Source organism: Aspergillus sclerotioniger (genome assembly GCF_003184525.1).
Source record: "Aspergillus sclerotioniger CBS 115572 chromosome Unknown BO94scaffold_12, whole genome shotgun sequence".
Taxonomy (NCBI): domain Eukaryota; kingdom Fungi; phylum Ascomycota; class Eurotiomycetes; order Eurotiales; family Aspergillaceae; genus Aspergillus; species Aspergillus sclerotioniger.
The window spans coordinates 386,724-410,313 of record NW_020291002.1 but is presented as its reverse complement, the minus strand read 5'-3'; the positions used below and the strand labels follow the sequence as shown (position 1 = coordinate 410,313).

Sequence of the window (23,590 nt, the reverse complement as noted above, 5' to 3'; positions counted from 1 at the left end):
CCACATAACATACACATACTCCATACTCAAATTAGGGTATCAATATTCGCTCCTTCCAACTCCACAATTCACAACAACCCCCATATACCACACCCCCCCATATCATCCTAACCCACCCCAAAGACAAATACCCACCATCAGTGCACCTAAACCCACCTCCCCCCTCCCTCCCTTTCATACCCAATAACCTTTAAATCAATCCCCATCATTTTAAGCATCACATCCATGGTGAATTCCTATATCCCCGTTAGCACCCCTATCTCCTTCCCACTTTCCCACAAACAACAAGTAGAAAAACAAACTGGAAAGAACCACAAACCTCTTCCTCTTCCTCACCCTCATCCCCCTGCCCCTTCCCCTTTCCCTCCCCTTCATACCCCCCTCATCATCCCCCTCATCCCACTCCTTCCCCTCTCTCTCCTTCTGATTCTCCTCATCCTCATCCCATCCCCATCCCGACCCCAACCACTCCTCCTACCCATCAACCCTTTTACCCCACCCATCCTATCCACCCTCTCCTTAGTACCCACAAGCACCTCCTCCGCGACCTTCTGCCCCACACCTCTCCACTTCGCAATCAACCGTCCCAATTCATCATCTCTCCCCGAGGACTCGATCCGGTGTGCTTGTTGGATGGTGTCTAGCTCGTTTCGGAGCGCTGTGAGTTGGGATTGTAGGGTTCGGTGGGTTGTTTGGAGGGTGTGGTATTCTGGGTCTGGTGCTGGTATTTGAGTTGGAGGTGGGGGTTTGGTGGTGGGAGTGGTTGTGGGGAGGGTGAGTTTTCGGGGTGTGGGGGTTGGCTTTTGGGTTGGTTGTGAGGAGGAGGTTTTGGGTGTCGATTGTGGCTGTGACTGTAGTGCTGGGTCGGTTGTTTGGGGGGTTGTTGTGGTTGTGGTTGTGGTGGTAGGAGGGGTGGATATAGTATCGTTTGGTCCGGTGGATGCTGGTGCTGGTCTGCGGAGAGGCGATTTAAAGGGTTTGGCGAGAGTTGCTGCGGCATCGTTGAGGCGACGACGTTTGGCATTCGGGGTTGGGGTCGGGTTTGTGGAAGCCATTGTTGGAGTTGCTTAGTCTTGGGCTGCGTCTAACATGGTCAATGGATGGATGAACGAGGTAAGGGGATAACAGGGAAGACCGAGATGGAGATGAAGATAAAGGCTTATCGATAAGTCGGTCAGCTGATAAGATAGAGATGGTTAGTGGTTACATCATGCAAATTGAGCTAACGAGTATATACTCCAACAAACAAATCTAGTCTTCAATGACCCACCCCTCCAGCTACCCATTGCGCAAACTCTGGCTCCCCCGGACGAGGAAACAATCCCCGATCATTCGCATTCCCTGCCGCTGCATTCATCCCGCCGTCGTTCTGGCGCTGGCGGTTTCGCTGCTGTCGCAGATACACTAGAGCGAGCAGAGTCGCTGCCAAGCCGACGATGATCAGCCCCTCCAGCACGCTTTCGTCAATGTCCAGCTCGAGCTCATCATAGTAGCCGTCCTCGTGGCGGTCATCCATACGGTTGCTCGACATGAGGTCGTCCTCATCTTCATCCCGCTTGTACAATTGAGCCCGGTAATTGGCCTCCTCTTCCTCGTCATTCTCGATAAAGGCAGCGATCCACTCTTTCAAGGTGCGGTGCGGCCTCACATCTGCGCTGCGTTAGTCTTTATCAGATCTCAGGCACTTCTGTCTTACCTTCTTCCTCCTGGATGGGATTGATATCCCCATTGGTAAGCCAGTTCCAGTACGCCCGCATCCGCAGCTTCAGCAGACTGAGCTTCACTGGCAAGTACGCTTCCGAGCTAGTCTCCAACGCCAGGTCATAGTATCGCTTTGCCATGTGAAAGTCCTGGTCCACGGCAACCCCGTTCTCATGCATCCACCCCAAATTCCAATATGCCTGGGCGCTGTAGTGGACTTCGGCCGCCGTGTGGTAGCACGTTGACGCCTTCTCCGCATCCTGCACAATGCCCATGCCAGTAAGGTAGTAATCACCCATCTTAAGCAAAGAGTCAATGTTCGCTTGTTTGGCTGACCGTGTCCAGTAGATAAGAGCCAAGGCAGCATTTCGCAGCAAAGCCGGTCTGGTCTTCTTGGTTGCAGGAACGATGGTGTCAAGTGCGAGTAAGGAGCGCTGCTCATCCAGCAAGAACGCAACATTAGACTGCGCGTGCTCGTAGCCTTGCTCAGCAGCCATCATGGCTGGAATAAGAGCCCGTTCCTTGTCTCCATTCTCATACGCCGTGTTTGCCTCGCCAAAGGATGAATGGATAGCTTCCGCCCGCTCAGCGACCATCTTGTAGTAAGATGCGGCCATTCCACAGTGCCGCTTCCGACCAACACCGTTGTTGGATAGCTCCGCCAGGTAATAGAAGGCCTCCATCCAACCCCAGCGCGCCGCCAGCTCGAAATAACGGGTGGCGGTCGGGACATCGCCTTGATCCAGGAACAGAGCACCCAACCTCGTTTCGGACGCGGGGAAGTCCTGCTCTGCCGCAGCTTTAAAGTAGGACGCGGCCCTGAATGCATCCTGCGTGACACCATAGCCGTGCAGGTACATCAGCCCGAGCTCGTGCTGGCAGAGCGCATCGCCATTTGCCAATCCACGTCGGAACCACATCAACGCCGTCGCAAAGTTTTGCTCCACTCCCTCGCCACGCAGGTACATCAACCCAATGTGACCAGCCACTTTCGCTGCCAGTTTCTCGATCCCAAGAGGGTGATTTGGGTTCACCGATCCGTCCTTATTCCAGTACTTCTTAGTGACCTGTCTGAAATAGTTCATGGACTTCCGGAAGTTCCTCGGCAGCCCACGGCCACCCTCGTAGTGCATCTTCCCTAGGCTGAAAGTGGCCTTCAATTCGCCCTTCCTGGACATCAAATCCAAATACTCCAAGACGTCTTCCAAGCTGGCCTCCGTCGTGGAATGCGATCCGTCGCGCACGGTATTTGTCGACACGCTCGCACCTTCACCATAGACACCACCCTCTTCGTCAGCCCAACGGTAGGACTCGCGAATCATGCTCTGGCCACCGGGCGGTCCAGATCGCAAGTACCCAATAGCCTTATCTGCCACCTTCTTATAGTAGTAGGTCGCTTGGTCGCAGTCTCTTGGGGCTCCGATTCCAGCATGATGGCGATACGCCAGGGTCATCTCCGACCTCGTATCACCCGCTTCGGCAGCGAAAGTATGGTACAACAAGGACTTCGCCTGATCGCGCTCGACCGCACCGCCAACACCAGTTGCATACATAAACCCAAGCATATACTGCGCGGTGCTATTTCCGGTCGAAGATGCTAAGGCCTGGTACCAATGGAACGCTTGCTTGAAGTCTCGGGGGTGGGTGTAGTTGCCGTAGAAGTTCATCTCCCCTAAGAGGAAAATCGCATCGGGGTTCTGGTCTTGCTGTGCCGCAATCTTGAGTTCATTCACGGCCTTTGCGACAATCGGGTCCTCCTTTCGCTTCCCTGTTCCATCCGACGGGGGTCCATTCATAAACAAGATTCGAAAAGCTTCCTGGGCGTAATGCAAGGTGTATCCCACCAGGCCGGACGGTTTCTCGGGAGCAACGACGGCGATCTTGGATTCTCGTAGGATTCGAAGAGCATTTTCGACGTGTTCTATAGGTTAATTCCCTGGCCATCAGCATGAAGCGCCGGGGAATCGTAGATAAGACATCTCACCATGTCCGGGTCGATTAGAGTCCTCGGGCCCGCTCGAAGACTCGGAATGTGCATAGGATCCAGGAACGACATCGGTAGTTGGTATTTGGGACTCGGGATGTACTTGGGATTCCACCGCAAGCGCCTGCAGAAGCACTAAAGATCGGGAATCGAAGGTCAGTTGCTATCGCGTGATGCGGGTAAGCTCCACAGCAGACTCACGAAGCGCCAAGGGCAAGAGACGCCCTAGCCACCGGTTCTTCATGTTGTGTGAGAGAGATGGGTAGGAGATGAAGTCATGGCGACCCTGTGCTCGAGCTTCGGGGAATGGAGAAGCGAGAGGAGACGAAGGCGGCGTGAGTGAGCGATGGAGGCCCGCTGGGCCTGGCTCGGCCCCGAAGCGGAAAGGGCCACCTGGCGTTGCGGACCTTTATTTCCCCGATTTCCTCCGTCATCTAGTCACATCTACATCTACATCTACCACGACAATCGGAGGATGTCACGCTCAACCTAACAATCAATCAATTATCATAGTGACGGCATGCCGCTAAACTGAGCCGCCCCTTCGATGGGCTCTACCCATGCCAACCGCCTATCCGTGTAGATCTCCGCCTCAGGTTTCCGTTCATTCAAGATGCCGCTGTCATCAAAGATTCCTGCACGGAGAATTGTAACCTCCTCGGGAGTTCCATCAGATTTGACCTTTCCTCCAAACAGCGGCGTGCCTATCATCTTCATCAGAAACATCTTCCCAGACACTCAGACTAGTAATACAGACCACAATCGGGACAGAAATAGTTCTTAATATCACTTCCACTATCTGCTGTCTTGGGTACTTCTTTCGGCTTCCCAGTGACATTCAACTCTGCACTCTTGACGACGTAACTATAGGTATAAGGTGACCCAGTAAGCTTGCGACAATCAAGACAGTGACACAGTGCCTGATACAACATAAGATTTAGATTAGGTTCACAACATTGACATCCGGTGGGTACTTGCCGACATCAGAGGCTGGCCAGTGTATTCGATTCGAATCTTGCCGCAGAAGCAACCGCCGACAGCCATTTTGAGGGAGTAGTATTTGCTCCAGAAATGATTCACCAGAAGGCTCCAAGACACGCAGACTTAGTTGGTTATCTAGTTATAGTTAATTAGTAACGTAATCCACAAGCGAGTGGGCCGCACAAGCGAGTGGGCCGGCGCGCGCGTTATTCTCGCGTTCTTCAACTTGAAGCTATTCAACCACCAACAACTCCACCAGACATGCCTCAATCGTCAAAATCTTTGGTGGAACAAGAAGGCCGTATCTGCCTAGCTGTTGAGGCTATTCAAAGTGGCAGAATTTTGCATATAAACGAAGCTGCGAGCGCTTACAATGTTCCGCGTTCAACTCTGCAACGACGTATTAAAGGAGTCAAATCACGTTCAGATATACGTGTCAAGTCTATGAAACTGACTCTTCTTGAAGAAGAGGCTTTAAAGGACTGGATACTCTCACTTGTTAAGCGTGGGCTTCATCCTCGGCCGTCATATGTTCGGAATATGGCATCTAATCTTCTTCAAAAACGTGCCTCGAATTCCGCAGTCTCTGTCAGCGAAAACTGGGTATATAACTTTGTTAAGCGTACACCGGCTTTAAAGAGTCAATTCTCTTGAAGATATCATATCCAACGTGCGAAATGTGAAGATTCCAAGCTCTTGAGTAAGTGGTTCGATCGGGTTGAAGCCGTAAGAAAGGAATAAGGTATTCTCAATGAAGACATCTGGAACTTTGATGAAACAGGCTTTGCTATAGGTATAGTGGCTACAGCACGTGTAATCACAAGATCTGACTGTATAAGCAAGCCGTTTCTTATACAGCCTGGCAACCGCGAATGGGTGACCTCAATTGAGTGTATCAATACCGCCGGTGTGGTATTGGCGCCGTACTTGATTCTTAAGGAAAAGGTTCATATAGAAGCATGGTATCAAGGCCTTATTTTATCTGATTAGCGTATTAATCTATCGCCAAATGGTTAGACTTTTAATAAGATTGGTTTACATTGGCTTCGTGAACACTTTATTCCTTCTACTAAGGATTAGCAGATTGGGCGATATAGCCTTCTAATTCTTGACAGATACGACTCTTATTTAACTCCAGAATTTGATAATGTATGTAGCTAAAACGGTGTTATTTCTATCTACATGCCTCCATATTCTTCATATCTTTATCAACTGCTTGACGTTGCTTGCTTTATATTATTAAAATAAGTATATAGAAGCTTAATAAAACAGCTGATTCGCCAGGGCATCCATTATATTAATAAGATTGATTTCTTGGATATATATCTAGATACATGTTCTCTTGTCTTTAAAGAATCAATTATATGCAATGCCTTTAAGGCTTCAGGATTGGTTCCATTCCAGCCAGACAAGGTTCTTGATAGACTGGTTATACAGCTCTATGAGCCTACTCTAACTAGCAGTATTTTTACTATATTAACAGTACTAAAAATATTCAAGAATATAAGATAATTGCGGAGGCATGAAACTACTATTAAAAGACTTCTTTGTGAACATATAATTAGCCCATCTTCACAGATGAAAGCAGTGTTATCCTATGTTATAAAAGGATGTGAAATCGCCTTCAACCGGACTGCTTTGCTTGAGCAGGAAGTTGACGAATTACAGGCTGGATTAGAGAGGCAAAACACTAAGAAGAAGAGGTCTTATCGCTAAATAGCTGGCCTTAACGGCCTCACTGTTGAAGAGGCTAAAATCGCGTTCAAACAGACTTGCGAGGCTGATCAAGTTAGTGGAAGTCAGCTTGTAGAATCAGCTACAGGCGAGGAACAGCCTCGCCGCCGGGCACCATCTCGCTGCAGCGAGTGTGGAACAATTGGGCATATAAGAACAAGATGTCCAACACGTCAAAACACCAGTTAAACACGTTATTTTGTTGATATAGTGGACTATATAAGCTTCATCTTTTCATGGAGGCATGTTTGGCCGGGCGCGCCGGCCCACTCGCTTGTGCGGCCCACTCGCTTGTGGATTACGTTACCCCGTATTAGATAACGTAATCGGTAAGCGAACCGGCAGTGTAAGCGAGCCGGCACCCGCGCCCACCCAAACAGCCTTCTATGAAAAGATGAAGCTTTTATACACCATATATTAATAAAATAACGTGTTTAATTGGTGTTTTAACGTGTAGGACATCTTGTTCTTGTATGCTCAATTGTATTACATGCTGCAGCGAGGTGGTGCCTGGCGGCGAGGAACAACCTCGCCGGCAGCTGATTCTTCAAGCTGACTTCCACCAACATCACCAGCTTCATAAATTCTTTTAAAGGTGTTTTTGGCCTTGTTAACAGTGAGGCTGTTTAAACCAGCCATTTAATGATGAGATCTCTTGTTTTTAGTGTTTTGCCTCTCTAATTCAGTCTGTAATTTATTAACTTTCTGCTCAAGCAAAGCAGCCTGTTACGGACCCCTGCTAGCTGAACAACTAGTAAGGCGGGTACGTCAGGCAGAAGGCCACATCCGGACGGAAGGGGGCTCTTATCGAGGAGGATCCCGACCCGAACCGTCAGGCAGCACGGATCACGTGACTATGGTATACAGACAAGCATGTGGTATATAACATACCATCATGGTCTATAACTACCAAGTGGATATACGACAGACCCGATGGTATATAGAATGATATACGGGGAACGGATATATAAGGACACTCCTTCACGTACTTAGTTAGTTCTGTTCTTCATGCTCAATTCATATTGTCTTTAAGTAACCTATGTTTTGGTAGAGCTTAGCAACAACACTCATCTGCACTTACTTACGGATAGCTGCACGGTACTATCTAGCCTTACTTTTCTTCTCTTGTTTAAATCAAGTCATCTTTAGATAGTTAACAGCCTGACTATCTTTGATTCAGTTCACAAGGTACGTATCGGAACGGGAGCTAAGCTAACAGGAACAGGAAGAAGCAATCCTAGGATTTAATACATTAAGCACCAGTCAGTATGAGTGTTACTCAGTAACAACCAGTCATCATATTGACTACATTGAACACATCACGAGCGCCTCAGCAGCAGGGCCTGACAACCAAGGAACTGATGGACATGGTTAGTCAGCTACAAGAAAGCATCACAGCCTTAAAACAAAAGAACCAGTTACTCGAAGATCGCTTATTAGTTAAATCTGTTAAGATCTGACTACCCGAGCCATTCAACGGCAAACGAGCGAAGCTCAGGACTTTCTTGACCTAGTTAGACTTATACCTTAATATAAATAAGAAAAAGCTCAAGAATAAAGAGAATAAGATCTTTTTTACATCTATTTACCTTACCGGAGCAGTATTTAATTAGTTTAAACTATATATTTACAAGTGATAAGAGAAGTTAGTAAATAATTAAGATAATAATATAAAATAACTTTTTACTAATTATACCAGATTTAAACAGCATTTCAAACAGATATTCAGAGATATTGATGCAGTATAGAATACTGAATAAAAGTTATAATAACTTAAGTAAACAGGATTAGTATCTGTATATACTTCAGAATTTCAGTAAGTTATTAGTTATTTAGACTGGAATGATAATACTTATATCTCATAATTTAAAGAAGGACTCAAGATAGAGATCTAAGAAAAGATCATTTGGCAGAAATGACCAGACATCTTAATCAAGATAATTAAAGTAATAGTAAAGATTAATAACAAGCTATATGACTTTAATATAAAATAATGAGAAGGTTAGTAGACTAGCGGGTCTACACCTCAATACAATAACCAGCCAGGTTACTGAGCTAATAACAGAAGGTCGGCACAACCTAGAAGCTTGGGATACGAAGATCCCTACGGGCTGAAGCCCATGGAGCTAGATGCAGCACAGCATCAGACTCAAGAGACTCAAGTGTCCAAGGAGGAACTCGAACAGCGTAAACAAGACTGCTTGTGCTTCAGCTACGGCAAAGCAGGTCACCAGTTAAAGGACTGTAATCAGAAACAGCCTTAGAAGCAATTGAGAACTATAAACCAAGATCAAGGCAGAGAAGTCTATAATATTATCACTATTTAGCACGAGATTTGGACAGATTCCGCAACGCAGATACTAAGTAATAAGAAGTTACATATTATTCAGCATGATCAGCTATCAGAAAACAGGATATACTATGATTAGTTAAAATAACAAGCCATCCCGGATGAGTTAACAGTACTATCTAGTTAATAAGAGAATTAATAATTATCTGTATTATTAGTTTGGACTATGAAAGTCAATAATAATAATTATAAACTAGTTTTAAGGAATGATTATCTCAGTATAGTTTAGAATGAGGATGAATTATTAGATAAAGAGTATAGTATATCACTTGAAGGTCTTGAACCCAGTAAGAAGAGACTCAACAAGATATTTAATATCCTTGAAAAATCCTTATCAGAAACTAGTGAACTCTGTTTATTGTAGTAAGATAAGGATAAGAAGAACTAGAAGAATGATTAAGAGGATATTGCTTATTAGTTAGACTGTATCTTGAAGAAGATTTTGGAAAATCCAGCATGATTCTGCCTAAAGCTTAAGATAATCATACAGTATTATCTATATTAGGATTTGAAATGTTGGGAATCATGGAATAAGATTTAAAAGCAATATTTATAAAGATATCCTTGTTATTCAGAAGTTTGTTTAATATATAAATAAGATAATACAGATTATTATTACTAATTATTAAAAATTAGCCAGAAGGTAAACGTTGCAGGAACAGAATCTTAATATAATAAATCATATCTATATATTTATTTCAAAGAAAGTAGAGATTATTGAAAACATAATAAACTTTCTTGACTTGTATATTATATAAATACATGCTTAATATACTATAATTAAAAGTATATTACTAACTACTGATCTAGGGTATCGGAAGTAGTTAGGACTAAGATAAGTTATTATTTATATAATATCTTTAAATGTGCGTGTAAAAGGTACTAGAGATATTCTTATCATAGATTAATATATTAGCTAGCATGTTTTAATAATTAGTATATAATATACTACGTGGTAAAGATAAAAGGCTTAAGATTTCTAAGAAGACACCTATAGTAGTTAGAACCTAACTAGCCAGAACAGTAATTAGCAGTTATAGAGTCAGGACCATATCTAAAGATTTAAGCAATCATATTAGATTAACCAGCCTAAGTATTAGTAGATTTTAAAATAACCAGAAACTTCATGAACCCGCGATTCATATAATAGCTTAAAATACTTGGATAACAGAAAACAGAACCTGAACCAATTACAGGACTAAACAGAGAGAATTTGGGAACTCTTATATTAATAGTTAAGTCAGGACTGGTATCTATAATTATAAAGAATCACTATAAGTATATAAACTTTAATATAATATCTTTAAAATAATATAATATTATGTTAGAGATTCTATGGCTCAGGAATCATAATCCACAGATTAATTAAAAGATTAAGAGTCTTTAATTTACTAATTATGATTATCTAAGATAACACCAGCAAGGACTAGATATGGGGTCTAGATCTATACAGCCCGCTACTTAGCATAGAGCTAAAGCAAGGACTAAATAATCTAGTAAGAAAAGGTTAAGATCGTCATGAAAGCCTAACATGCCAGATATTAAAGATAACTTAAAGAAAAATAACATCTCAAGTATAGTTATACAAGTAATAGCAGCAACCAAGTTATTATAGAGAGATTAGCTTATAGAATTATCAGAATAGATATTAATAATAATAAAAGAGTACTGCAAGTACAGTATTAATAGCTTTAATATAGAGATTAAGATGACTATCCAGAGATTAGAAGATTTATAGGAACTTCTAGCTATGGTTAAGAATAACACACAGATTCTATTATAATATAAAAGATTTAAGAACTTGTTTAAATAGTTAGAGCAACCTGAATTATCTTAGCACAGAAAGCATGACCATACTATTCTTATAAAGAAAGAAAAGTTATTAATATATAAAAAGATTTATCTGATATCTGAAAAGGAATTGCAAATACTATAAGAATATATTAATAATTAATTAGTTAAAAGTAATATCAAGCCTTTGAAGTCACTAGCAGGACATAGAGTCCTATTTATATTAAAAAAGAACAGCAGTTTACAGCTATATATGGATTATTAGTTACTGAATATTATCATAATCAAGAATTAATATCTGTTATCTTTGATTTTGGAAATTTAAGATAAAATACAAGAAATAAAGTAGTTTATTAAACTTAATATCACGGATATATATTATTATATACATATTATGAAAAATAAAGAATGAAAAACTGTATTTAAAATAAAGTATAGATACTTTAAGTACTTGATTATGTTATTTAGGCTTACCAACACATTAGCATCATTTTAGTAATATATCAATAAAATTCTTAGAAAACATCTTGACAGATTTATAATTACTTACTTAGATAATATATTAATCTTCTTAAAGACTGAGAAAGAATATGTGAGATATATAAGACTAGTTTTATATAAACTATATCTATATCAGTTATAATATAAGCTAAAAAAGTATAAATTCTATATATAGAAAATAGAGTTTCTAGAATATTAGATATCTATAGAAAGAATCTATACTAAATAAGCAAAAGTGCAAGCTATACAGGATTAGTCTTAATCTAGAAATCTGAAAGAACTACAGCAGTTTATCAGATTAGTTAATTACTATTAATAATTTATAGACAGATATACCATCTATATAACACTACTTTTCAAGCTTATAAAGAAGTTAAAGAAGTACTAGTAGAAAGAACCACAGCAGAGCGTGTTTAAAGATATTAAGCAGTGACTTATTATATTACTAATACTAATACAGCACGACCTAAAGAAAGAAATAATCATTAAAATCAATATATCAGACTATGCTGTTAGTATGCATATGATGTAATCTAGAAAAGACAAAAAACCAAGACTGATTATATTTTACTCAAGAAAGTTAGTTTAAGCGGAACTTAACTACGACATTCACGACAAGGAATTGCTAATTATAATAATAATATTTAAACAATAGAAAGTCTATCTTAAAAAAGCAAAGTATACTGTTATTATAAAGACAGACCATAAGAACTTAATCTACTTTATAACAACCAAAGAGTTGACCAGAAGGCAGGCATGATAAGCTGAGATTCTGTTACAATATGATTTCAGAATTATATATTATAAGAAAGTAGAGAATAGATACACAGATATACTAAGCTGCAGGCCAGACTATAAATTAGATAAAAAGACTATCAAACTGGCCATCCTGAAGCGGAATATGGATAGGTTAATCATCTATAACAAGGCCAATCTAGCAGCAACATTGGAAATAGATAGTAACCTAATTAAGTGATTGGCTGAAGATATAAAAAATAATAAAATATTCTAGAAAATAAGTAAGGACTTATCAGATAAGATTATTATTAATAAAGATAGACTAGCATACTTTTACAGATTAATTTTTATACTAACTGTAATAAGAACAGAGATTATAGCTAGACATTATGATAAACTACTTAAGGATTATCTAAGAGTGGAAAAGATAACTGAACTAATCACAAGGAATTATTACATTCCAAACCTTAGACAGAAAATATACGATTATATTAAACAATATGAGATTTATATTAAGGACAAGCCTGTAAAGCACTAGCCCTATGGATAAATATAAGTATAGAAGGCGCTATAACAGCTATAAAAATAGATAATAATTAACTTTATTGATTTATTATCAGAATTAGAAAAGTTTAATACTATTACAGTCATTACTAATCGCTTTATTAAATATATCTATCTTATATTAAGTAAGATAATAATAATAATAATACAGATAATAGAACTATTTTTAAAAAACATTGTTATATATCATGGAATACCAAAGTATATTATATCAGATTAAGATAAATTATTTATCTTAAAGTTCTAGAGATTATTTACAGATCTTATAAAAATAGAAGAATAAATAATAACAGCTTATTATCTATAGATAAATAGATAAATAGAAAGGATTAACTAGATAATTAAATAATATCTGAAACATTATATAAACTACCAGCAGAATGATTAGATAAATCTATTACTGATAGCATAGTTCTTATATAATAATACTAATTACTTAATTATTAGAGTATCACTATTTTACATTAATTACAGATATCATCCAAGGTTTCTGGAAATGCCATTAGGGAGGCAGTAAGTCACTAATATAGTTAAGAATATTATTATATTTATAGAAAACATATATCTATAGTTATCTTGAGATATTGAATTCATGAATTTATACAGCAAGATATATTATAATCACAGATATAGAAGAGAACCTGATCTTAAAAAAGGAGAGAAGGTGTTCCTACTTTATAGAAATATCAAGATAAAATAACTAAGTCAGAAGCTTAATCATCATAAGCTAGGACTATTTATTATCAAAGATAAGAAGAGACCGGTTAACTACAAGTTAAGATTATCAAAATCAATAAACAAAATTTACCCAGTGTTTCATATCTCATTATTAGAACCCGCACCAAAGAATGCTAGAATTACAGAAAATATGGAGATTGATAATAATATAAAGGAAGAATATAAAGTCAAAAAAATCCTGGATTACAAGAAGATTAGTGACAGGTCAAAGTATCTGGTAAAATGGGTAGAGTATGATATCTCAGAAAACACGTGGGAACCTATCAAGAATTTGACAAACTATTACCAGATTGTGGAGCAGTACCACTGACAGACAGGTCGAAGTTCGCCCAGAAAGAAGGAGAACCAACTAACTGAGTCAGACTAGGAGTGTCTGACACAGCAGTAAGTTGAGCGGCATTGTGTTCATCAGCCAGACACTCTAGCTCTCAGAGGTCCTCAGCGCTTGGAGAATCCTCATCATCCAGTTATTCTAACACATTCAAGTCGTGATCTAACATCCGATCACCATGATCTTTCAGAAATCTGCGATGTTTTCGCAACCGCTGTATTTTTGTAAATAATAGCTCAATCTGTTCTTCAGTCTCCTCAATCTCTTGAGCTATCTTTTCTTCATCATGTTGAAGCTTATCCCACTTGGAATCACTGTGAAATCATTTTTCATATTTTCAGCCACAACGAGTACAGGCCGCATAATTTCGGTTTTTAGAATCCATGAAACAAGAAAGACTATGAGAATTGCACTAAATACAAGAAAAGTCAACCTGGATACTGTTATAAATGATCTGGTCAGCTTACTGACAGTACTCTTTATAATGATTACACAGAGACATGATGATCCATCTCAAGAAAAAAGGAAACCAAGAAACTCAGCCAACCTGGACGAGGGACATGCACCTTTATGTTCTTAAGAACAAGAACCTTGAAGAAGAGGAGGTGGTGTTACGGACCCCTGCTAGCTGAACAACTAGTAAGGCAGGTATGTCAGGCAGAAGACCACATCCGGACAGAAGGGGGCTCTTATCGAGGAGGATCCTGACCTGAACCATCAGGCAGTATGGATCACGTGACTATGGTATACAGATAAGCATGTAGTATACAACATACCATCATGGTCTATAACTACTAAGTGAGTATACAACAGACCCGATGGTATATAGAATGGTATACGGGGAACAGATATATAAGGACACTTCTTCACGTACTTAGTTAGTTCTGTTCTTCATGCTCAATTCATATTATCTTTAAGTAATCTATGTTTTGGTAGAGCTTAGTGATAATACTTGTCTGTACTTACTTACGAATAGCTGCGCGGCACTATCTGGCCTTACTTCTCTTCTCTTGTTCAGATCAAGTCATCTTTAGATAGTCAACAGCCTGACTACCTTTGATTCAGTTCACAAGGTACGTATCGGAACGGGAGCTAAGCTAACAGGAACAGGGAGAAGCGATCCTAGGGTTTGACACAGCCCAGTTAAAGATGATTTTGTATCCTTTTATAATATAGGATAATGCTGTTTTTATCTGCAAGGACGGGCTGATTGTATGTTTATAAAAAGGTCTTTTAATTATAGTTTCATATCTCTGTAATTGCTTTATATTCTTAGGTGTTTTTAACACTATTGATATGGTGGTGATACTGCTGATTAGAGTAGGCTCACGGAGCTGTATAATCAGTTTACTAAGGACTTTATCTGGCTGGAATGGAATTAATCCTGAAGTCTTAAAGGCGTTGTAAATAGTTGATTTTTTAAAGACAAGAGAATGTGCTTCGGGGTATGTATCCAAGAAATTGTTTTTATTAATATAGTATTCGATGACACAGTTAGCGGGGCGCCGGAAACGGCTCCCATTGCACCGCCTGCCACACCGGGGCCGGTCCCTACCCGATCGAGAAAGGTGCCTGCCCGGTTGGGTATAGTGCCTTGCCGCGCTGCCGCCCGCCGCTTTTACTGACGACAACCCGTGCGTGACGGTCTATATAAGACCCAGGTGCGTCCGTTGACCGACAACGCACTTCCTCTTCCCTTCTTTCCCCCTCCCCTTCCCCCTCCGTCGTCGTCGCCCCCTGTCTCCCGTCGCCTCATCGCCCATCCCGTTCGCCCGACGCACAGCCCCCTTCAGTCGTGCCGTGCGATCCGGCGCTGTTTCTGGCAATGCCTCCACCGTGCGAATTTAAAGCCGACATGGATTTGTGTGAGCCTTGGCCGGGATCACGATCAATCCTCCCTGCTATATTATTATGATCTGTTCATTATCTTCTTACCTACATAGAATGCTTACTGGTTAACTTACTATCTTTATTATTAAAACTAGTATTATTAAATCACTATCCAAGACTGCTCTGGTTTTCTCAGTATGGCTGTCTCACTGCCCTTCCAATCCTCTGTTTTTCTTTTATCTTACTATCCCAGCTCAGCTCGGGTCTCTGAGTTCAAGGAAATAACCCACTTGGCGTGCTGTGCAGCCATTATACTGATATATCTGAAATTTATGTTGATTCTCTACTGGCTGTGGGCTTGACTGTTCTTTATTAATATGACTCTATAATAGTATAATATTATCTATCTCAGCTAACACGGGTAACTAATAGTGAAAATCCTATATTACTTTATCTGAAATTGTTTCAGAACGTGAGACATAGTCTGGCTATAGATAGCTAATAATAAAATTTATATATTCTTATTCTTATTCTGTCTTATCTTAAGATGCGAGGTATAGCCTAATCAGATAACATGTTTGAAAGATATATAGATTAATCTAGACTGGAAATGAATAATTATAAAGAATCATTATTAGTCTTTATACTCTGAATAAGGCAGCTGACCTTAAAAAAGAAAGTAAAGATAGTCAGCCAGGTAAGGGATAGGAAATGAATAATGCTATCTTAGATAAAAGCTAACATGTAATTACATAACCGGAACAGGGTAAAATCAAACATATATAGTAAAGTCTTTATTAAATATAGCTGCCCTTGCGTGGCATGGGCACGGTATTTAATTGAGAAATAAGAAATTTAGCACAGCAGGTTTAGTGTTTACCAGATTTCAAGGACTAACATTATCTAGAGCTTCTATTATCTATAAAAGGACTGATAAATTCCCAGAGAATATAGCTTAAAAGATTACTTACTTCCCAGCCGAGCACAGTCTAAAACCTATCCTTATTTACTTACCACTACGTATTCTTATTCCCTGTTTCTCTGTTCTGTCTATTTTCTAAACCTTACTATTCACTATCCTAGATCAGTATAATATTTAGCTTTCATATTAATAGCTTCAGACCTTGGAAAGTCCCTGCCCTCATCAATATAAGTATATCTATCTTTTAAAGCCTTAAAAGATCCCCTGTCCCTGCTGCTATTAATACTATTCCTATAATCAATATAAGATTGTCAAACCCTAGGATCGCTTCTCCCTGTTCCTGTTAGCTTAGCTCCCGTTCCGATACGTACCTGTGAACTGAATCAAGGTAGTCAGGTCGATGACTATCTAAAGATGACTTGATCTAAATAAGAGAAGAGAAGTAAGGCTAGATAGTGCCGCGCAGCTATCCGTAAGTAAGTGCGGATGAGTGTTGTCGCTAAGCTTTACCAAAACATATAGTTACTTAAAGATAATTTGATTGAGCATGAAGAACAGAACTAGCTAAGTACATGAAAGAGTGTCCTTATATTCTATCCTTTGTCATAGCATCGCCATGATATGTTATATCACTAATATATTATGTCATAGCGCTGTTATGTTCTGTCATAGTACTGCTATGTTCTATCATAGTATTGCCATGTTATAGCGTGTCGGTGACATGTCCGTCGTGGTCATGTGTTGTATAATCGTCCCGGTTTATAGGTTACTCAGATTGGGATTCTACTTAATAAGAGTCCTCGCCTTCCGGACGTAGCCTTCTGTCTAGTAAGTCTGCCTTACTAGTTTATTCAGCTAGCAGGGGTCCGTAACACCACTCCCCCTCTTTCAAGGTTTCTTGTTTCCAAGGAACATAAATTTACAGTGTCTCTCTCCTGAGGTGAGTGTCTGGTGTTAATTCCTAAAACTTTGTTCAGATTGTTAACCATGTTATCTAGTTCTTCTGTTTATAAGAAAAGCCTTTACTAGCAGATTAAGAATAAAGATTTTCTTATGGTTTTCCCTTGCGAGTGCTGTATTCACCTTTACAAGATTTACATCAAATCTGAAAATTCTGATCATTATAATAAGTATATTAAAATAAACAGTGTTTATTATAAAATACCTGATTCTTCCTTCTCTAACACTAAGTGGAAGTGTTTGGTCAAGGCTTAAAATTCCATTAAAAAAAAGAAAGAAGTCATTCTGGCAAAACTTCTTTGATTGTAGAAATAAAAATGATTATTATAAAAGCAAGCTAGCGATTTCATAGCTCGTGATATAAAGAAAATCAAGGAACTAGAAGAGCTTGAAAAGTAAGAATAAAAAAAACGTGAAACACAAGCAAGACTGCGTGATCAGCAAGCTGTAATATCTGAGATTAAGGCTAGTATTATCACAGGTGATGTTAAACTAGCTGCCGCGTCTAAGCTTAATCTTAGTTTATCTTAACTTATTGATTCTCCTTCTTTCTGAGCGAATTTCAACTTGTTTACTGATAATACTATTTTACAAGCTGGTAACAGCCTGTCAAATTCTTGATAAGTTTCCACATGTTTTCTGAGATATCATATTCTACTTATTTTATCAGATACTTTAACCTGCTGCTAATCTTCTTATAGTTTAGGATCTTTTTAACTTTATATTCTTATTCTGTATTATCATCAATTTCCATATTTTTTATAATTTTAATATTCTTTAGTGCGGGTTCCAACAATGAGATATAAAACACTGGATGAATTCTGTTCATTAATTTTAACAATCTCAACTTATAGTTGACCGGCCTCTTCTTATCTTCAATAACAAATAATCCTAGCTTATAATAGTCAAGTTTCTGACTTGATTGTTTTATCTTGATATTTCTATAGAGTAGGAACACTTTCTTCCTTCTTTTTAGATCAGGTTTTTTCTTATGTCTGTAATTGTAGTATATCTTGCTGCGCAAGTTTATGAACTCAATATCTCAGAATAACTGTAAATATATGTTTTCTATGAATATAACAATATTTTTAGCTATATTAATAACTTACTACTTTTTTAATAACATTTTCAGAAACCTTAGGTGATAATCATAATTAGCATAAAATAGTAAGACTCTAATAGTTAAGTAACTGGTATTATTATATAAAAACTATATTATTAGTAATAGATTTATTTAATTATTTTATTAGTAGTTCACATAGTGCCTCAGATATTGCTTAATTATCTGGTTAATCTTTTCTATTTGCCCATTTATCTATGGATAGTAAGCTGTTATTATTTATTTTTTTATTTTTATAAGATCTGCAAGTAATCTCTAGAACTTTAAGATAAATAACTTATCTTAATCTGATATAATATACTTTAATATTTTATAATATATAATAATATTTTCTAGAAACAGTTTTACTATCTGTATTATTATTATTATCATCTTACTTAATACAAGATAAATATATTTAATAAGATAATCAGTAATGACTGTGATACCATTAAACTCTTTTAATTCTGGTAATAGATTAATAAAGTTAATTATTATCTATTTCTATAACTGCTGTGATGCCTTCTGTACTTATATTTATCTATAAGGCTGATATTTTATAAACTTATCTTTAATATAAGTCTTATATTGTCTAACATAATCATGTACTTTTTATCTAAGGTTCAGAATATAGTAATTTCTCACGATTAGTTCAGTTATTTTTTCCATTCTTAAGTAACCCTTGAGTAATCTGTCATAATACCTAACCATAATCTCTGTTCTCATTGTAATTAGTATAAAGATTAACCTGTCAAACCCTAGGATCGCTTCTCCCTGTTCCTGTTAGCTTAGCTCCCGTTCCGATACGTACCTTGTGAACTGAATCAAAGGTAGTCAGGTTGATGACTATCTAAAGATGACTTGATCTTGAACAAGAGAAGAGAAGTAAGGCCAGATAGTGCCGTGCAGTTATCCGTAAGTAAGTGCAGACGAGTGTTGTCACTAAGCTTTACCAAAATGTATGGTTACTTAAAGATAATTAGATTAAGCACGAAGAACAGAACTAGCTAAGTACATGAAAGAGTGTTCTTATATCTTATTCTTTGTATATCATTTCGTATACTATTCAGGGTAGATCAAGGATTGATCTAATCACATTCCTGGATTCTGTATACTATATCATATATTCTTAATAATAGATCTAATGGTAGATGGTCATGTAACACAGTGTTGTCTCAGATATTATCCTAACCGGGATCTTACTTAATAAGAGTTGCTGGCTGCCTGAGTCCTTCTTGTTTGTTATCTTTCTGCCTGACGAGTCTGCTTTTGCTAATAACCTGGCTAGCAGGGGTCTGTAATATCACTCCCCCTTCTTCAAGATTTCTTGTTCTTAAGAAACATAAAGATACGTGTCTCTCCTGTGTTGGTTAAGTTTTCTTAATTTCTCTTTTTCTTATGATAGTCTATCATGTCTCGTCATTGCACTAATCGCGATCAGGTAAAGGAATGTATTCATCAGTCTAACAAGATTTATGATAATGATTTTATTACTGAAAGTTCTTATAAACATTATTTTCTGAGAGATATTTCTTATATTATAGATTTAAAAAGCTGAAATTATGCTGCCTGTACTTGTCATGATTGAAAATATGAAAAATGATTTTACAGTGATAAGGAGTGGAATGAATTAAAACATAATTAATCAGATATGTAAAATGAACTTACTGAGACTCTTGCTGAACAGGCCTGTATTGCTGCCAAAGTGGCTTGCTTGTTTAAGCAATAGCAGTTTCTAAAAGATCATGGCGAGCGGATGTTGGATCATGACTTGACTGTGTTAGAGCGGCTGGATAAGGAGGATCCCCCAAGCACTGAGGATCTTCGAGAGCTAGAGTGTCTGGCTGATAAACACGACGCTGCTCAACTTGCCGCTGCGTCAGACACTCCTAGTCTGACTCAGTTAGTTGGTTCCCCTTCATTCTGGGCGAACTTTGATCTGTCTGTCAGTGGTACTGCTCCACAAGCTGGTAATAACCTGTCAAATTCTCGATAGGTTTCCACGTATTTTCTGAGATATCATATTCTACCTATTTCACCAGGTATTTTGACCTGCCACTAATCTTCTTATAATCTAGGATCTTTTTAACTTTATATTCTGGTTCTGTGTTATTATTAATCTCCATATTTTCTATAATTCTAGTATTCTTTGATACAGGTTCCAGCAATAAGATATAAAATACTGGATATATTCTATTCATCGATTTTGGCAATCTCAACTTGTAGTTAACCAGTCTCTTCTTGTCTTCAATAATAAACAGTCCTAGCTTGTGATAGTCAAGTTTCTGATTTAGTTATTTTATCTTGATGTTTCTGCGGAGTAGAAACATCTTTTTTCTTTTTTAAGATCAGGTTCTTTTTTATATTTATAATCATAGTATATCTTGCTGTATAAGTTCATGAACTCAATATCTCGGGATAACTGTAAATACATATTTCCTGTAAATATAATAATATTCTTAACTATATTAGTAACTTGTTACTTTTTTAATAGTGTTTTCAGAAACCTCAGGTGATATTTATAATTAGTATAAAACAGTAAGACTTTAATAATCAAGTAACTGATATTATTATATAAGAATTATATTATTAGTAATAGATTTGTTTAATTATTTTACTGATAGTTCACGTAATGTTTTAAATATTGTTTAATTATTTAATTAATCTTTTTTATTTGTTTATTCACCTGCGGGTGATAAGCTATTATTATTTATTCTTTTATTCTTATAAGATCTGTGAGTAATCTCCAGAACTTTAAGATAAATAACTTATCTTGATTTAATATGATATACTTTAACATCCTATAGTATGTAACAATATTTTCTAAAAACAGTTCTATTATCTGTATTATTATTATTATCATCTTACTTAATATAAGATAGATATATTTAATAAGATAGTTGGTAATGACTATGATAATATTAAATCCTTCTGATTCTGGTAATAAACTAATAAAGTTAATTATTATCTATTTTTATAATTATTATAGTGCTTTCTGTACTTGCATTTATCTATAAGATTAATATCTTATAGACTTATTTCTAATATAAGTCTCATATTGTTTAATATAATCATGTACTTTCTGTCTGAGGTTTGGAATATAGTAATTTCTTATAATTAGTTTAGTTATCTTTTCTATTTCTGAGTAATCCTTGAGTAGTCTATCATAATATCTAATCATAATCTTTATCCTTATTATAATTAGTATAAAGATTAACCTATAAAAGTGCGCTAGTCCATTTTTGTTGATAATGATCTTATCTAGTAAGTCCTTACTCATTTCTTAGAGTGTTTTATCATTTTTTATATCTTCAGCTAATTACTTAATTAGATTACTACTTATTTCTAACATTGCTGCTAGATTGGCCTTGTTATAGTTGATTAACCTATCCGTGTTTCGCTTCAGGATGGCTAGTTTAATAGCCTTTTTACTTAATTCATAGTTCGGCCTGCGGTTTAATATATCTGTATGTTTATTCTCTATTTTCTTACAGTATATAATTCTGAAGTTATATTATAACAGAATCTTAGCCTATTATACTTACCTTCTGGTCAACTCTTTAGTTATTATAAAATAGGTCAAGTTCTTATGGTCTGTCTTTATAATAACAGTATGCTTTATTCTTTTAAGATAGATCCTTTACTACTTAAATATTATTATTATAGCTAGTAATTTCTTATCATGAATGTCATAGTTAAGTTCCGCTTGAACCAACTTTCTTAAATAAAATATAATTAGTCTCAGCTTTCTATCTTCTCTAGATTGTGTCATACACATACTAACAGCATAGTCTAATATATTGATTTTAATGGTGGTTTCTTTCTTTAGATCGTGCTGTATAAGTACTAGTGATATAGTAAGTCACTGCTTAATATCTTCAAACATGCTTTATTATGGTTCTTTTTATTAATACTTTTTCAACTTCTTCATAAGCTTGAAGAGTGGTATTATATAGATAGTATATCTATCTATAAATCATTGATAATAATTAATTAATCTGATAAACTGCTGTAGTTCTTTCAGATTTCTAGATTAAGACTAATTCTATATAACTTGCACTTTAGCTTGCTTAATATAGATTCTCTCTGTAGATATCTAGTGTCTTAGAAACTCTGTTTTCTATATATAGAATTCACACTTTTTCAGCTTGTATTATAACTAATATAGATATAGTTTATATAGAACTAGTCTTATATATCTTACATATTCTTTCTCAGTCTTTAAGAAGATTAATATATTATCTAGATAAGCAATTATAAACTTATCAAGATATTCTTTAAGAATTTTATTAATATATTACTAGAATGATGTTAGTGCGTTAATAAGCCTAAATAATATAATTAAGTACTTAAAGTATTTGTACTTTATTCTAAACATAGTTTTCTATTCTTTATCTTCTGCAATGCATATATGATAATATATATTTATAATATTAAGTTTAATAAACTACTTTGTTTCTTATATCTTATCTTAAATTTCTGAAATCAAAGATAACGGGTATCAATCCTTGATTATAATAGTATTTAGTGGCTGATAATCTATATATAGTTATAAACTGCTGTCCTTTTTCAGTATAAATAGGACTCTATATTCTGCTAATGATTTTAAAAGCTTAATATTATCTTTAACTAGTTGATTATTAATATATTCTTATAATATTTATAATTTCTTTTTAGATATTAGATAAATCTTTCTATATACCAGTAACTTCTCTTTTTCTATAGAAATAATATGATCATACTTTCCGTGCTGAGATAATTTAGGTTGTTCTAACTACTTAAACAAGTTCTTAAATCTTTTATACTGTAGTAGAATCTGTATATTACTTTTAACTACAGCTAGAAGTTCCTATAAATCTTTTAATCTCTAGATAGTCATCTCAATCTTTATGTCAGAGCTGTTAATACTATATTTATAATACTCTTTTATTATTATTAGTATCTATTCTGATAATTTCATAAGCCAATCTCTCTGTGATGGCTTAATTACTGTTATTATTTATATAACTATATTTAAGATGTTATTTTTCTTTAAGTTATCTCTAATATCTGACGTGTTAGACTTTTGTAGTAATCTTAATCTTTTCTTACTAGATTGCTTAGTCCTCGCTTTAGCTCCTTGCTAAGTAGCAGGCTGTATGGATCTAGATTCTATACCTGGTTCTTGCTGATGTTATCTTAGGCAATTATAATTCATGAATTAGAGATTCTCAGTCTTCTAATCAATCTATAGATTATGATTTCTGAGCCATAAAATCCTTAATATAATATCATACTATCTTAAAGATATCATGTTAAAGTCTATATACTCATAATAACCCTTTACAGTTATAAATACAGTTCCTAACTTAACTGTTAATATAAGA

General features: G+C 36.7%; 4 protein-coding genes across 4 annotated transcripts; 1 reads left to right on the top strand and 3 right to left on the bottom strand.

Moving 5' to 3' along the window:
* Positions 1–146: 146 nt before the first annotated feature.
* BO94DRAFT_464466 (putative DNA repair protein Dds20/Mei5) lies at positions 147–1,055 on the bottom strand (the record flags this gene model as incomplete). The annotated part of the gene is made up of 3 exons (XM_025608064.1): positions 147–236; positions 320–381; positions 461–1,055. The coding sequence occupies 3 exons, from the start codon at positions 1,053–1,055 to the stop codon at positions 147–149; spliced, it is 747 nt and encodes a 248-aa protein (XP_025468040.1).
* Positions 1,056–1,593: 538 nt separating this feature from the next.
* Positions 1,594–4,020, bottom strand: BO94DRAFT_491118 (ubiquitin ligase complex subunit HRD3). Its single transcript, XM_025609144.1, has 3 exons — positions 3,887–4,020; positions 3,686–3,820; positions 1,594–3,622 (listed from the first exon to the last, which is right to left on the bottom strand). The coding sequence occupies exons 1-3, from the start codon at positions 3,927–3,929 to the stop codon at positions 1,671–1,673; spliced, it is 2,130 nt and encodes a 709-aa protein (XP_025468039.1). The 5' UTR covers positions 3,930–4,020; the 3' UTR covers positions 1,594–1,670.
* Positions 4,021–4,176: 156 nt separating this feature from the next.
* Positions 4,177–4,803, bottom strand: BO94DRAFT_623756 (GFA family protein). The gene is made up of 3 exons (XM_025617171.1): positions 4,664–4,803; positions 4,443–4,605; positions 4,177–4,389 (listed from the first exon to the last, which is right to left on the bottom strand). The coding sequence occupies exons 1-3, from the start codon at positions 4,727–4,729 to the stop codon at positions 4,193–4,195; spliced, it is 426 nt and encodes a 141-aa protein (XP_025468038.1). The 5' UTR covers positions 4,730–4,803; the 3' UTR covers positions 4,177–4,192.
* Positions 4,804–15,103: 10,300 nt separating this feature from the next.
* Positions 15,104–15,674, top strand: BO94DRAFT_47290 (uncharacterized protein; the record flags this gene model as incomplete). Its single annotated transcript, XM_025608454.1, has 1 exon — positions 15,104–15,674. A coding segment is annotated over one exon (225 nt), but the record flags the coding sequence as incomplete, so codon positions are not given.
* Positions 15,675–23,590: the final 7,916 nt, after the last annotated feature.

Excerpts from the sequence above, each read along its gene's own strand:
- BO94DRAFT_491118 (XM_025609144.1), bottom strand. The coding sequence starts at position 3,929 with ATGAAGAACCGGTGGCTAGGGCGTCTCTTGCCCTTGGCGCTTC. Across the intron at positions 3,821-3,886 it reads TCTCTTGCCCTTGGCGCTTC|TGCTTCTGCAGGCGCTTGCG; the intron begins GTGAGTCTGCTG and ends CCCGATCTTTAG. Across the intron at positions 3,623-3,685 it reads CTCTAATCGACCCGGACATG|AACACGTCGAAAATGCTCTT; the intron begins GTGAGATGTCTT and ends ATTAACCTATAG.
- BO94DRAFT_623756 (XM_025617171.1), bottom strand. The coding sequence starts at position 4,729 with ATGGCTGTCGGCGGTTGCTTCTGCGGCAAGATTCGAATCGAATACACT. Across the intron at positions 4,606-4,663 it reads CTGGCCAGCCTCTGATGTCG|GCACTGTGTCACTGTCTTGA; the intron begins GCAAGTACCCAC and ends ATGTTGTATCAG. Across the intron at positions 4,390-4,442 it reads CTATTTCTGTCCCGATTGTG|GCACGCCGCTGTTTGGAGGA; the intron begins GTCTGTATTACT and ends TGAAGATGATAG.